Source organism: Pieris brassicae, chromosome 5 (genome assembly GCF_905147105.1).
Source record: "Pieris brassicae chromosome 5, ilPieBrab1.1, whole genome shotgun sequence".
In the NCBI taxonomy this organism is placed as follows: Eukaryota; Metazoa; Arthropoda; class Insecta; order Lepidoptera; family Pieridae; genus Pieris; species Pieris brassicae.
Window position 1 is genome coordinate 5,144,562 of NC_059669.1, and position 15,574 is coordinate 5,160,135.

The 15,574-nt window shown below is 32.4% G+C and overlaps 2 protein-coding genes across 5 annotated transcripts; one reads left to right on the forward strand and one right to left on the reverse strand.

Annotated features, from left to right (window-relative positions):
* The first annotated feature begins 997 nt into the window (after positions 1–997).
* On the forward strand, positions 998–9,358 carry LOC123709442 (purine nucleoside phosphorylase). 2 transcript variants are annotated; one of them, XM_045660804.1, is made up of 6 exons: positions 998–1,165; positions 4,850–4,962; positions 5,402–5,580; positions 7,336–7,578; positions 7,966–8,109; positions 8,858–9,358. In XM_045660804.1, the coding sequence occupies exons 1-6, from the start codon at positions 1,071–1,073 to the stop codon at positions 9,041–9,043; spliced, it is 960 nt and encodes a 319-aa protein (XP_045516760.1). In that variant the 5' UTR covers positions 998–1,070; the 3' UTR covers positions 9,044–9,358. The 2 variants fall into 2 exon arrangements, with proteins under 2 accessions (XP_045516760.1, XP_045516761.1); XM_045660805.1 differs by having other exon boundaries at positions 4,850–4,944.
* A 121-nt stretch (positions 9,359–9,479) lies between these two features.
* On the reverse strand, positions 9,480–15,196 carry LOC123709443 (epimerase family protein SDR39U1). Of its 3 annotated transcripts, XM_045660808.1 has the most exons (6): positions 14,976–15,195; positions 14,736–14,820; positions 14,328–14,529; positions 13,809–14,043; positions 10,064–10,297; positions 9,480–9,753 (listed from the first exon to the last, which is right to left on the reverse strand). In XM_045660808.1, exons 3-6 carry the CDS (start codon positions 14,447–14,449, stop codon positions 9,547–9,549), a joined length of 798 nt encoding a protein of 265 aa, XP_045516764.1. In that variant the 5' UTR covers positions 14,450–14,529; positions 14,736–14,820; positions 14,976–15,195; the 3' UTR covers positions 9,480–9,546. The 3 variants fall into 3 exon arrangements, with proteins under 3 accessions (XP_045516764.1, XP_045516762.1, XP_045516763.1); XM_045660806.1 differs by lacking the exon at positions 14,736–14,820 and having other exon boundaries at positions 14,976–15,196; XM_045660807.1 differs by lacking the exon at positions 14,976–15,195 and having other exon boundaries at positions 14,651–14,742.
* Between the last annotated feature and the right edge of the window lie 378 nt (positions 15,197–15,574).

Genomic DNA, 15,574 nt, shown 5'->3' on the forward strand with positions numbered 1-15,574 from the left:
ATATATAAACGATGTTCGATAAGTTTCTTTTCACTTTTATTAAGTGTCTTTAATCTACGAAAGTAATTTCGCCCCTCATTGTGTATGGGCCCTTTAGCAAATGAATTAACGTACCACGACAAAATAATGATGTCAAAAATAATGTTATTGTTAGCTGATACCCAAACAAATATATAAAAATAATTAAGAGGTAAATAATGAAGTTATTATTGTTATAAAAATGATGACATCTTTTTCATTTCAGTAATCATGTTTTGATAGTTATATCCATATTCATACCTGCCTTATTAATTTACTAAAACAATTTATAATCTCCAATACCGGTTGATTGTCTAAAAATGTACTGTTTTTTAAGTTTTATAATTACCTATCAAGATACGTATATAAAATGTTATCTACATTCTCGATCTAATTTATAAACAAGTAAATAAAAATCATTGAAGTATTTTTTTCACTTAAGTTTACTCCCTAATTAGATTTTTAATAATGTATGTTAAACTAAGCGTTTGATACGTATTTTTATAGCATACTGTTAACATATTTTCTTATGGTAACCAAATCCGACGCTTTAGACAAATTTTATAATATAAATACAAAATATTTCTGACTCATTTATACGCGATTGAAGTACTTAGTAGTCGATAATAACGCAATAAAAAAAATAGAATCACTCTATTTCCTTAAATAACTATTGACGGTATCAATAACATACACGTACTATTTATAAGGAATTCCTTATAAATAGTACATTATATTTTAAATATATCTTATTACACCATCCTATTTCTTTTTATATAAAGTAAATATAATTATTTTTACTGTAACTTGGCTGGACCAGATGCCGCGTGAGTTTGAAATAAAACTTCCACAAACCAGGTATTTAACGTATAAACAAGAAAATTGAAAAATAATTTAATTGAAGTAAGGTCTCAAAACATAAAGCTTACAAGAACAAATTGAATGTTCGCGCACTATATAAAAGTGGGAGAGACGTGCCGATCGCATTATATTGTATGTTATCGAAGACTGTGGACAGGTCTTAAATAATTTGATTGATAAATTGTGAAGTGATGTCGGTCCAAAATATGAATGGAACGAAAGTGAAACCGGCGAAGGAAACATTACCCGAAGTTGAGGTGGAAAGCAATGGAAATGGTCATAAAATGTAAGTTGGCTTTGTGAATATTAGATTTTTTATTAGTGATACAATTACGCAATATTATTTAATATTACAATAATTATGTTAATATTGGATCTATATCAAGATTTTCTATCGTCTAATTAATCTTTAACTGTGAAATGATAATTACTATTGTAATTTATAAAATTAGTTTAAATATTAAAGCTGATGCCCGCCACTTAACTCATTTCTAACACCCTATCATATGTTAGTTCATATGTTATCACTAAACATAAAATTTGTTATAAATTTTAATTTTACTATGTCGGTACAAATGATCAATTCTACTCTTGCGTACTTGTAATAAAACAGTAGTTCATGATCGTAGTGAGCAAATAAATAAGGGTTAATTGGATACAAGATTGAATGGCATCTTTGTATTCTTATCAATAATATATATATACTTATTTCCTTAATGACGAATATACTGCCTTTAAATCGGTATATACACATTCTTGAAATACAGAGAAAAATTAAAAATATTAGATTATAAATTGTTAAATTCATCACAGAGCCATAAAGCCGTCAAAGTTTTTGAAAAATAATTGATTGAAACGACATGACCGTTTATGTAGTATGCACGGGATATCTCATCACTATTCGTGATGAGGAATCCCGTGCATACTGTTGTCTGCCATTTTTCGACAGACTTTGGTAAAATTTAATGGTGTCATTTAATAGGTCACATAATTACGAAAAAAACATAGAAATATACGTAACTTATTAGGTTATTATATAATGAGAATAATTTTAAACAATTAAAATGTAATAAAAATTAAGAAAGAGAAAACGTTTTAGTGTGGAAATTAACGCATAATATGTTTTTTTAAATGGGTTTGGCCTACGGCAGAATTTTTTTAAGCGGACTTTGCACCTCTCGGATCAGAGTGCCTGTCGGAGCCCCGTCGCGGGGTTATTTTAATTGATGCCCAGCAGAAAAAATAGGTTTCTCGACTTTTTTTAATGAAATAGTGATGATTTTATATAAAATTTCATCATTCTAATCTTTTGAAAGTTACCAACCTTCCAAGGCAACACCTACAACGCAGGATCACTCTGTAGGCCATTGGCATTTCTTGATGACATGAACTTTTCTTGTTTATAAAAAAAAACACGTTCTTATTGTTTACATCCTTGAAAACCAGTTCTATGCTGTAAAAGGTACTCTTACGTATATACTTATACGTATGTTATCAGGTAATTACTTTTATGTTACAGTCACTTTAAGTTTACTTAATATAATTACGATTTCAAATATAATGCCTACAACGTAAAGGAGTGTGACTTGCATAATAATAGGATAACTAATGCATTTTAAATTAAGTAAAATGCTGTAGTTATTATGTGAAAAAACAACAAAAAGCTCCTTCCATGTTACAAATAACCGGAGCAAACAGAGCGTTCTGTTCATGACAATGTTCCATTTGAAAATTTGACAGTTTCTCTTCGTAAGATTCTCCATACCTGTACTATATGTTACGGTTCCACGTGGTTTAAGAAGAAAGATTACAACAACAAAACGTTTGAACGTTATCTAATCATGTACTGCGGCACCTAACAAATATTAAAAGTATTCAATTATTTGGTATATAGACAAAAAATGCAAATATACTTTGTCGTACATGGCCGACAGAACTGATAGAAATAATAGGAATTATTTAATTAACACTTTCAGTAAGCCAAATATGTCTTAAAGGAATTTTATATGTTATAAAATTAATATTTGGACAGAAAAATCGTATAAGGAATTTCCAGGTCTATTAACTCATTTCATGACAAGTCAAATGTAACATTTTATATCCCGTTTAAATAAAAAAGTTGTTAGTTAATAAACTGTTGTAACAGTTATAAATAAACGATCTCGAAGTTTCCTACCTTTGACTACATTAATTTAAATTATACAAAAACGAGATATTTTATTAATAAACGATTAATCATTCATTGTATTAAATACTTTACTATAGAATACGATATTTATAGGTACCTGATGAATATTTTGTTATCGTTAAATATCAAAAAAAAAAACAAACGAACGCGACCTAGTAAAGAAATTGATTGAAGCAATTAAGTCGTATGTTTTACGTAATTCTTTGAAATGAGGTGGTAAAATAAACAGATCTCTGTACGCGCCTTAGGCTTTAATGATTCTGAGTGATCTTTCTAGATTGGGCCTATGTCTATGCCTGGTTTATAAATTGTTTTCGTATTAATAATCCAAGTAGATGACTTGATGATGATGCCTTGCGACACAATCTTTATAATATAACATGTAAGGTAACGATGAACCAGATACACGTTTCTACACTAAAAAATAAAACGGCGTAAAAGATATTTAATATGTAGATGTAAATACAAATACAGTAGGTGATATTCATAGGCTTTAAACTTGAATCAAGTATTCGTGTCTTTTTTAGTAATATCATAAATTCTGTCAGTAAATTATATTATATAGATTAAAGATGAAAACTACACTAAGGTTACGTCTTTTATGTTTGTATGGCTTCGCGTATCACACCGTTTTTAAATTTGTCTTTAAGTTTCAATCAAAGAATCGAACGCTCCATAGCCCTTAGGCATACTCTAATTTTCTTTCTTATTAAAAAAAACACTTTTGGCATCCCTTTGACAGGCATGGAAGTATGCATATGTCCATTAATGTTTATTCAAACTTCTTTTTATGCCCAAAATTTGTTCCATGTTAGGTTTACTTGTATGTTTGTTTTATCCACATGTCGGTTATGACTAAAAACTATTTGCTTTCCTAGGTAACTATATACGAGTATAGTTCCGGGCATATTCAAGATACGTGGCACTGACGAAAACTGGTCGTTATTTGTTGTTAGTAATTTTAGTTTTGGGGGTGTTAATTTCTAGGCCAATGCTTTAATTGCACAAACTAATTCGTTAAGCACGTCTTGTTGCACACAAGCACAGCGCTGTTTTTATTATAGTAAAATACGAATTATAAAACAGACAAGAAATTAACTTATTCGGATGGAAGATAAAATATCACATCACAAATCTAGCTTGAATTAGGTCTTAGAATAAAAATAATCGGTTACATTTATACATAGATAACAGCTCTCGTGTTTATCAGCATTTTATAAATCTGAACTGATATGACGAATTATTTTGACCGTTTTTAACCTTGATAAGGTTTTCCAGAATGTCACTGATAAATATCACATAAAAAAGAGACCTTTCATGACATGAAAGATGCTCATGCACATTCACATGGCTAATTTTTTACAGACTTTAAAAATGAAATTCTATGTTTGATTCTTCTTCAGAGTCCTTTTCCTCTGAAGTTATTTATTATCAGTGATTAATGATAAATTTCGTAGATTTGTGGATCTTATCCATGCCGGTTTTCCTATAGTGTCATGCGTATGCGTGCGTAAGAAAAAACTATTGGTGCAAATAAAAAAAAATACTTTTAATACTTTGTTGTTGAATATTGTAATCATTTGATTCTCCTATGATCTTTTCTGGCGATATTTACAATAGCGAAGAATATTTAGCAGGAAAATGGGTTTTTAAATAGTAAATTCTTTAGTCACTTTGCACTTGTAACCAAATCAATCAAACTCAGCTGATTCATTGTTTTGTTATATTTCAATATTGGTTATTTTTATAAATCGAATTATTATATTTTTTATTTGTCAACAGGTACTCATACGAAATGCTCGAGGAGATTGCAAATTTCCTCTTGACGAAAACAAATATAAGACCAATTATTGGAATAATTTGCGGCTCTGGCATGGGTTCGTATTGGAAAGATGGTACCTATTAATTACTTCCATTATTCTATGATAGATTAGAAAAAAATAATTCCAATATTTTTTTAATTTAGTTAACTAAGATGCTTTTTCCTTCTCCGTGGAAGCAAGTGCATAACATCGAATAAAAACTGCATTGTCATAATATTTGACTGGAAAATTGAGATTTATTTATAGCCAAGTATTTACTAATTACAGTCTTCTGAATTCTATTTCACCAAAGCTTGTGTGTACGTCAATTTAATTCCTAATACGTCATAAAATAATCTATCATTTTTATTCTATTACGTCTACTATTACGAATAGATCATCCCAAGGGTGTTAGTCAAAGATATACTTATTGTTACAAAAATTTGTTAAGTTATCTCCTGGATCTCCCTACTAACCGAACCTATCCGACTGAAAAAGACTCGTTTATCTTACATAAATATTCTTTTTTCAGGATCGTTAGCAGATACTATTACAGACGCTGAACGGATTCCATACGAGGAAATACCAAATTTCCCCACAAGCACAGTAGAAGGCCACCACGGTCAACTTGTATTTGGTCGCCTTGGAGAGGTCCCCGTCGTAGCTATGCAGGGACGATTCCATTATTATGAAGGATATCCTTTATGGAAGGTAAGGTCTACTTGTGAAACGCTTACATGTAATTAATCTAAAACCCGTATAATTTATATTATATTGGCAAGGCACACATTTTACAGTAAAATTAATTCAGAAGTTTCTGGATGATACATGACGGCTCCGAGCATAGGGCAGGGCAACAAAAGATAATACTTTTAATATATGCAAATATTTTTGGGGCTACTGAATAAACTTAAAATATTTTTGATTAATTTACCACTGAATTAACAAATACTAGTAATTTAAATACGTTATTAGAGTATAGAAAAATTAGCCTCATAGATTAATATTATTTTAAATAGTTGAGAAACAATGTTTGTAAGAGCAGAAGAGAGAACATTAGCTTGAACGTAGGTATCATCAAATTTTAATAATCAAATGTTGTTTTATAGTAACGTACAGCAGTGATAAATAAACTTGAATTTACTCCAATATATTCATCTGATTGATAAGCTCTATGTATAGATAATATAGGATGATGCAAGGGCGTATTGTGTCTCGACCCCCAGCGACGGGGTTATCTCTTTGAACCATATGTCGCATTTAGATAATAAGATTTAGCTAAATGCGAACAGAGTAGGTACTCGGTTCGATAGTTTTAAGACTTTTTATGTACTGTTATCAAATCTTGACATGCCACGACTTTTCCATTGTATTTTATCAGAATAATGTATATTCTGGATTTGCTAATCTAATCTTTAACCAGATAATACGCCAAGTTTTTCTCTTTAAGTTATCCCAATAATTTCTACTGGGAATGAGTTGAGAGTTCATTAGGGAATGCAATCCCGTGTAATTTTTCGGGATCAATCCCGAAGCATAATATGACGAGATCCCTTTCGAGATTGACGGGATTGGGCTGCAATGTTCAGCGATTCTACACACATCAGCTCGGGACGCTTCACGCGACATTGCACATTACATAGGGTACATTGCTTAGATGCCGGTTAGCAGATAGCACTCTTGAGACACTTTAGAAGAGACTGTTTTTTGGAAGTTACTTTCAAAATCACCAATTTTAATCTCCTTGAGCTATACCTACTTTTGTTTTGATTATGTTCATGTAATTAAAATTGTTAGTTGTCTAGTTCGTAATATTAAAGGATAAAGGCTTTTGTTTTCTTTCAAATAATATTTTATTTTAATTAACCTCACTATCGCAAACATGCAGTTTTCATCGTATTCAGTCACGTGAAATTTTTTTTAAACTATACGAGATCCCGAAATTTTCTTCCCCCTGGATTGATATTTCTAATCCGCGGGATCTCGAATTCACGATCTCGAGTCGGGATTGCATTTCCTAGAGTTCATATACCAAAACATACTTTAATCGGTGATTTTCGTATTGCGACGAAACAGGTTATGATTTACCTGAGGATACTATGTATGTCTTGAATTAGTTATCAAGTCGCCTGTCTACCATATGCCTACAGCGAATTGCATCTTATTTCGGCCATACAATGCGCAGAGGCGATGAAAACTTGGAGAAACTGATCGTCGTTGGTAACACCGACGGCAAAAGATCACGTGGCCGTTCGGTAACCAGGTAGACCGATCAAGTGAAAGAGTCATCGTCCTCAAAACTTCACACTGTCCTAACAGAGGCGCTGTATAGAAACCGGTGGAAACAGATAGTCCTTTCTAGATGCTTCTATGCTGTCCATGACGCTCAGACATGAGCTGCCGATTAAAGAGAGTTATCAACCAAATTTTAATAGATATACGTATAAAATTCAATATCTGTTTCAGTGTTGTCTGCCCATACGAGTTATGAAATTACTAGGAGTTAAAACTTTAATGGCGACTAATGCTGCGGGAGGCCTAAACCCTTCATACAAAATTGGTGATCTTATGATTGTTACCGACCATATTAATTTGATGGGATTTGCGGGTAACAATCCGCTACAAGGTCCCAATGATGAGAGATTTGGTCCCCGCTTCCCACCGATGAACAAAGCGTATAACTACGAATACAGAAAAATTGCTAAAAAGGTAAATACAAATGAAGTACATAATATTTAACATACACATAACATATATATATTTTTGCTAATATATTACAATTTAGTAGTAAATCATTTTTGTGTTATCATATTTTGTTTCGATTTTCGGATGTTGTTTTATAGCAGAGAAGCAGACAGTCTAGTAATAAATAAGAAACAAGTACTACAACACCCTTTTCGGGTGTGTTGCCATTTTATTAGGAAGTGGCTATCATATTTTAAAGATAATGGTTGAGATAAGATACGTCAGATTTTTCTTAGTTATAGGGCGCAGTACCTAGTACTATTATTACCCAGGCATAGATAGAATATATCAAGCATCTGTTCTTCCGTGTAGGTAACCTTAAGTATATAAAATTATAATTCTAATTTGCAGGTAGCCAAGGAACTGAAACTGGACAACATCATAAGGGAAGGCATTTACACGTGTCTGGGTGGTCCCAACTTTGAAACAGTGGCGGAATTACGAATGTTAAAAATGGTTGGAGTGGACGCTGTCGGCATGTCTACTGTACATGAGGTACGTAAAAAAACACGACGATTACAAAGCCTCAAGCCTTAAGCTTATATTTACGATAAGACGCGTTAATGCTTCGGCACTAGTTTTTAGGTCATTAATTTATTTGATCTATAGTATTCCCACAGCATCACTTATAACAAATTATACACAATATATTAAAAAAACTAAAACGGAATAATCATTTAAACAACAACACTGTACATGTTAATTACAATATATATACAGTGTAACGTCCGTAGATTTAACGACGAACTTCCTAAAGCGTCGAAATCAATTGGCTTTGGTTGGTTTAGATTTTCATCCATACAATGATACACTCTACATAGAATTACATCCACTCTCAATAACGACAACAATTGAGTAATAAAGTACTTTTTAAGTTGCTAAAATTAGTCAAAACTGGGCAGCTGTGTGTCGCTTTAGTATCCGACAATATGCAGAAATACAATACAAAGAAATTCCATCTTTTGTTTACAAATTGTGATTGTTTCCACGCGTAGACTGTTGTTGACCATGACTAAGTATAAGGATCATGAAAAAGTAGGAGTCATGAATTATCTATACGTTTTTCTTTTCTCCATTTAAGCTAGCTGCGCCACAAAGTTAGTAGTGAAGCGGTCGTATGGTTTATATTATTTCTACTAATTCCAAACGTTTACACTTCTTTCAAATATGCATTATTAAGTGCAAAATTGTAGGAATTGTTGATTGGAAATATTAATTTTATGACAACAAATTAATTTTACAGGTAATCACAGCGCGCCACTGCGATATGAAAGTATTCGGTCTCTCATTAATAACCAACGAATGTATCACGAATTACGACGTAGAGGCCGAAGCCAACCACGAGGAGGTACTAGACGTGGGCAAAATGAGACAGGACCTTTTAAGAGAATATATTTCTAGACTTGTCCACGAGTTCAGCAAAGTTTAACACAGGAAGAGAGCAACAAATCAAACGCGTTTATCTATAAAGGATATTGAATATGTAAAAACTTAGAATAATATATAGATAATAGCAAAATGTGTATTTAAATCTATTCATACATGATTTATGTTTCCTTTGCGTATAGCGATAGTATTCACTTTGTATAATTGTTATTTTTGTATACCTTTGATTGGGGGTTTCCTACAAAATTAATATCTAATTTATACATATAAAATTATATTATTTCATCGTTTTATATATGGTGCCTTACCTTTTTTAATTATAATGAAAATCCCTTAAAATGTTAAATAGGTACATAATTTGTTTTCAATAAAATAAATATATTATTTCGAGAATTTCTTTTATCACAACGCATTTAGTTACTATGCTACAGTGTTTAATTCCCAGAGAGTTCGAGACTTATATTAAATCCAAACAAGAGTTAAGCCTTAAATCATTTAATGAACGCTAATAAATGTTAAAAACAAAAACCTGTCTTACGACTAAAACTATTTCTTCGGAAACAGATGTGCGCACTCCTTGCAAGCCGCCTCAATATTATCGTATTTGTATTGGAAACCATATTCTAAAACTCTTTTCGGTGTAACATGTTGGCCTTTTGTCATCAACATTGCCCTTTCTTCATGTAAAAGAAAATTCAGTAAAAATTCCGGAACCGGAAAAAATGCTGGCCTCGATAACGCTCTCGCAAATGCCTGAAATTGTTCAAACATTATTTTTATGAAAACATAATGCAGAGCCTAGTGTGTTTCGAGATTTTGAACTTCAGGAACCAAATTGAGGACTATAATAGTCGATTCGAATAACACACACACATGATCGACAGCTTGATATGGTCATAAGTTACGCCTCCAATTTTCTTAAATTAAATTTTATCTTAAATTGCCGTTAAAATATATCACTTTACACATTTTAGCTAGAAAAATCTAATTTCGTTATAAAGAACTTTTATCTAAGTATTTTTTATGTTTTAACTTAAGATTACACACTACAGTTGATATATACCTTCGTAAATTCTCCATTTGTCACCACATGTGGCGCTACTCCATTTAATATTCCCTTGACATTTTCATTTTCTATAGCAAATGTTATGAGCCGACTCAAGTCTTCGATATGTATCCAGGGTAGATATTGTTTTCCTGAACCGAGTGGACCACCAAGACCAAAGAAAAATGGTAGGATCATATTTTTTATCATTCCACCGTCTCGTCCGAGGACAACCCCTGACCTGATTATAACCTGAAGTATACAAATATTATATTAAAAAATCTTTTTTTTCTTTCATTAAATATATACAATATGTTGGAGACACCTTATCTCGGGTCTATCATTAGATGAATCAATTGAGTATGTACATTTTTACAAATAATAACTTATTACCTTATTATTTAGATTACAATAAAATGTTTCACGAGTTATATGTCTAATACGTTAAACATAACATATTTATTTTTTATATAGAGTTGTCATCATGTTGAGAGAACTACAAAATGACATAATAGTAATTACTTAGTTACCCCTTGAAACAATACTACATATTTACAAAAGGTACACACATACCTACTTTTATACAAAACTAGCTATACTTTTAACATAGACCTCTTAAAGAGTAAAAGTCTCTTGCAAGCGGCTCCATCTAACTCTATCTTGAGCATTTTTCTGCCAATCTTCCTTACCAACTGCTTTAAATTCGTCACCCCACCGTGCAAGAGGACGACCTCTTCTTTTTCCCTGGTGAGCCTTTCCTTTTATTTTCTATCTGTCATTGGAAATGTGTTGCCATTGCCATACCATTGTTGGCCATTTTCTCTAAGTTTTTTACAATGTCTTGTTTTGTCCTTTAGTTTAAAATTTAGTACACTGCATTTCCTTCTTTGTTGACAAGTTGTTAATATTTGTTTCTGCTTGAATGATATATCCACGATTGAATACCATAAATATATAATATACACGGTCTACACTTTTAATGAAATATGTGCCTACACCATTACCGACTATATCCCGAAAATACAAAACACTTTAATGCAGCATATGGCTGAAAAAATTATATCTCGGCAATATTTTGCAACATCATTAGAAGGTTATTATTTTGTCTTTAGTCGGTCTAAATATTAGGTCCTTACATATGAAATTGGCGTTTTGTATGGGAGGTAAGAAAAGTCGAATATTTTTAAATATAATATATTTAATTAATCAAAGTATGAACCATTGTTTTCTATGCACTTTTGCCATCTCATAGGTAGTTCATTGATCCCTTTATTAAAAAAGCCAGTCGGACGGGAATCAATAAAATCTGTGAAGGCGATTTGGACTGCCCCATCAGAGATAATTTTTTTCCCTTGCAAGAAGTTGTCCAAATTACGAAAAAAATGGTAATCTGTTGGAGCAAGGTCCGGGGAGTACGGAGGATATTTTAGACATTCCAATTGAAGCTCCGAAATTTGGTAGCCGTCTGTTGTGCAGTGTGTGGTCTAGCGTAGTCGTGAAGTAGCAGTGGCGTGGAGCGATTGACCAGCCTAGGTTGTTGAGCCACTAGCTTTTCTATCATGGTTTGCAATTGCTGACAATAGACATCAGCCGTAACAGTCTGGCTAGATTTGAGAAAACTGCAATGAACAATACCGGCACTAGTCCACCAAACGCTTACAAGTAACTAACACAAGTAATTTTCGCTTGGGGCAGGATTTGGCTGGCTGGCCGGGATTCAACAATTGCGCTGAGCGCTTCCGATTATCGTAAAGAATCCATTTTTCATCACAGGTAATGATTCGGTTTAACATAGTTCAGTAATGTAACGCAGCAGTCGACGCGCGTTTGCCGGTTGGCTTTAGTCAATTCGTGAGGTACCCCACCTTTCAAGCTTTTTAATCTTCCCAATTTGCTTCAATTGAATTAAAACAGTTTTATCACTAACACCGCAGCCTGCAGCTAACTCGAACGTGGTTTGCGATGGATCCGCTTCCACAATAGCCTTCAATACTTCATTATCAACTTGGGTCTCAGGCCGTCCACGGGGCTTGTTCTGCAGGTCTAAATTTCCAGAACGAAAACGTTGTAACCAAAAACGAACTGTGTTTTCTTTTGCAACATGACCGCCATACGCATCATTCACCCTTCGAGTCGTTTCCGCAGCCACGGCGGAACTCGTACTCGTAAATAATGCTATACTTTAAGTTTTCCATTTTGTAAAATGAGTGACGCAAACAGAAAAAATAAATAAATGACGGTCATCGAAGCACTTATACATGAGTAAATAGCTGTACAAATTTGAATTTGGAATTCCTTACCAAAGAGGAGAACATCGGGATTAAAGTGGCCAGTACGAAATGCGCCAATTTCATATGTAAGGAACTAATACATACATCGCTTGGCTAGTACCTATTACTTATTTTGTTTAAAAGCAAAGTAAAAAAAAATTTAAATTATTCACAAGATTAGACCTGAGACCTGATCCGCAACAGGAGAATAGCTATACCTTGTTACAAGATTAGCTATAACTCGAGACTGCTAACGATGTTGAGCATGAAAAAGGGACGCACTTAGGCCGTAATGCGAGACAGTAATAATATGGCTAAAAAAATATTGCAGTATTTTCGATTGCAAAGCGATCGTTTCGGCCATACGGCTGGGACGCTAAATAATCATCGGCCATACTAAAAATATTGCCGAGTTTTGCAACAGCAAAGTCTAGCCGTAAATGATGGCTCATGTTACCAGCCACACCCTTGCAGGTACAGGATCTGCCTAAGAAAGACATGGCAATATACATATGTTAAGACAAAGACCTGGTTCTATAATTATATTGGTATCTCTACCATTGGTACTACTTTGTATCCCCTGAATTTGTTCCATGTCATCCTAGTTAAGCGTTCGCATTCGTCATGATGCCATGAATTTTTTAAAGATATTTTCTTACCCTAGTAGATGTATTGTTGCACGCATCTAAGGGGTATCCATTACTTAGGAGAGGATTTTTTAAGTGGATTATCATGTTTTTAGTTTTGTTAGTGTATTAAACACCAATCTTATTTCTTGGCTAACAGAATAGTTTGTTTATAATTTCCTTTATCTGCACTGATGATTCTGAGAATTAAACAAAGTATTTACTATCAATTTTTTGTGTGACCAATTAATTTCTTTCATAATGGTTTGAAGTAGTGTAATAAATATGGTTATTTTGAGTCTCCTTTCTTCTAGTTTGACTCGGCTTACAGTTTTACAGTATATATCTTAATTCGATATTCTCTGATGGTACCCAGCATCCATAGAGCGCATTTCACATACTGCTTTGTAAGATGTATTTGAATGATTTGTGTAATCTATGAATGCCCAACAATGGTCTCCTTTTTTCTTTATACTACCCAAACCATATGATCCACAACATATATATGATCAATTCTTGAAAAGACTAACCTTGTCCTCCATAATTGTGGAGATTCTATTCTCTATGCATAATGCAAATAATTTAAATTTATAGTTACCAATGTCTGTTAGGATCACCTTTTTTATGACTGCCCATTTATGTGGTAAAGTGTTTACAACTAATATTTATTAAAAAGTCTTTTTATAATTGGTGTTAATAACTTACCTTTGATGATGGGTTGGTTAGGTATGCCATCAAAACCATTAATATAACCTATATTGACTTTGTTATAATACTACTATTTAGACATATATAGTTCATAACACCTTTACTTTGCTTATTATTGTGAATTACTTTAAAGATAGTTGAGTATTTATAATTACTTACAAGTCTGACTGGTGGGTCAACTTTAGCAGCTTCTTCCCATTCCACTAACAGTTTAGAAAAGAAATCATTGCCTGTTGTAGGGCTGAATTCATCATACTTTTTATTCTCTGAAGGCTCATAAGCACCTACCCCGGTGACAACGACATATACTTTAGGCTTATCATAACTTTTATTGATAGCTGTGGCTAAAGCCCTTGTGGTAAAGACTCTTGAATTTTTCACATTTTGTTTAAAGCTGAAAAATACATACTCGTAATTCAAACATTCAAACAAATTATTTTATTATAATGTTAGTAGAATTTTTGTTATAATAAAATGAGTCAAGATTTAAAGAGTTTAGATTTTTCTTAAATCATTCGCATATAACTGAACTAAAAATAATATATAACATAATTACAAAGATAGGTAAGAGTTATGACAGTGGGCAATAAATTAAGTAGCCCTGAATCTTGGTATTGTTTCCTATATGTAGTAAACTTCAAACTATAACTGTAAAAATTTCCAGCATGTTCTGCTAACCCTGGCGTCCAGCTCCTAGTAAAATCCATTGTTTGTTGTCCAGCAAGATTAACAACTGCATTTGTTTGTTCAGGTAAACTAGTTTCAACATCTGTCCATGTTATTGAATTTGTGCTTGGCATTCGTGATACATTTACAATGGGATATTTTTTGTTTGTCAATACTTGTCCCAAGTGCTTTCCAATAAATCCAGTACCGCCTCCTGCAATTAAATTTAGAATCAGATTTAATTCCTTTGCATGTCAATTTTGTGTTTTAATATTAAAGGTTAGTACTGGTAATATTTTGTATATTTCCTTAGACACTTGATCTTAAAAAATTACCTAAAAATATCTTAATAGGTTTTTTACTCTTAATTTAATCTTGACTTAAATATCTTCAACATATATTTTAAAACCTGTCTCGCACCATTTACACTCCTGTTAAGAGATTATTCCGCGTTTACTGTTAAGATGAAAAATCACTCAGTGGACTTATCAATACAAAAAGCCGCCTATAAAGAAAATAAAATTATGATATCGAGAAATGAGATATGCATTTTAATGTATAATGATCTTATAGGATATAAATATATCAAGATAAGAGTTAATTCTATGCGTGAAAAGGATAATAATAATATAAAGGCAATAAATAATAAAAGGTACATACCGATTAAAACTTTTTTTGATGCCATTGTTATATAATTAATAGTATTTTGAAAACTAAAGTCGCAACATGTTAAATACAACGACCGGATGGCAACACAATGTTAAAAACCTTATTTTTTTTCCTAAAATCAATAGTAATTTTAATATTTATTAATTTTGGATTCACACTCAACAGCTGTTTAGCTGAACTAACTATTTCACAACAATTCTAATCGTTTAGATATCGTTTGCGAAATAACACATTGACATTGAGAGAAAATATGACACTGACATATAATCGAATAACGAGAAATTATTAAGAGCTTGAGCCGATTTGTGGATAATGACGTGACCGAAACGTAACGTGCACTCGACCTGAGTACCAAGAGATCTTTTTAAACATACCTTCAAATATAAATATTTTTAATTTGGCGTTTAGTATGATATCCACAAATGCAACATAATCGGAATCAACTAAAAAGCGTTTAGATTAAAATTTACTCACCTACAATAAATATGTGTCTAAAAGTAAAAATATAGGCTATTTGATAGTATGAAAAATAAAGGGTTATTGAAAGCGATTATCTTACAATCTGTTTCATATGTAATCATGTTGCCATG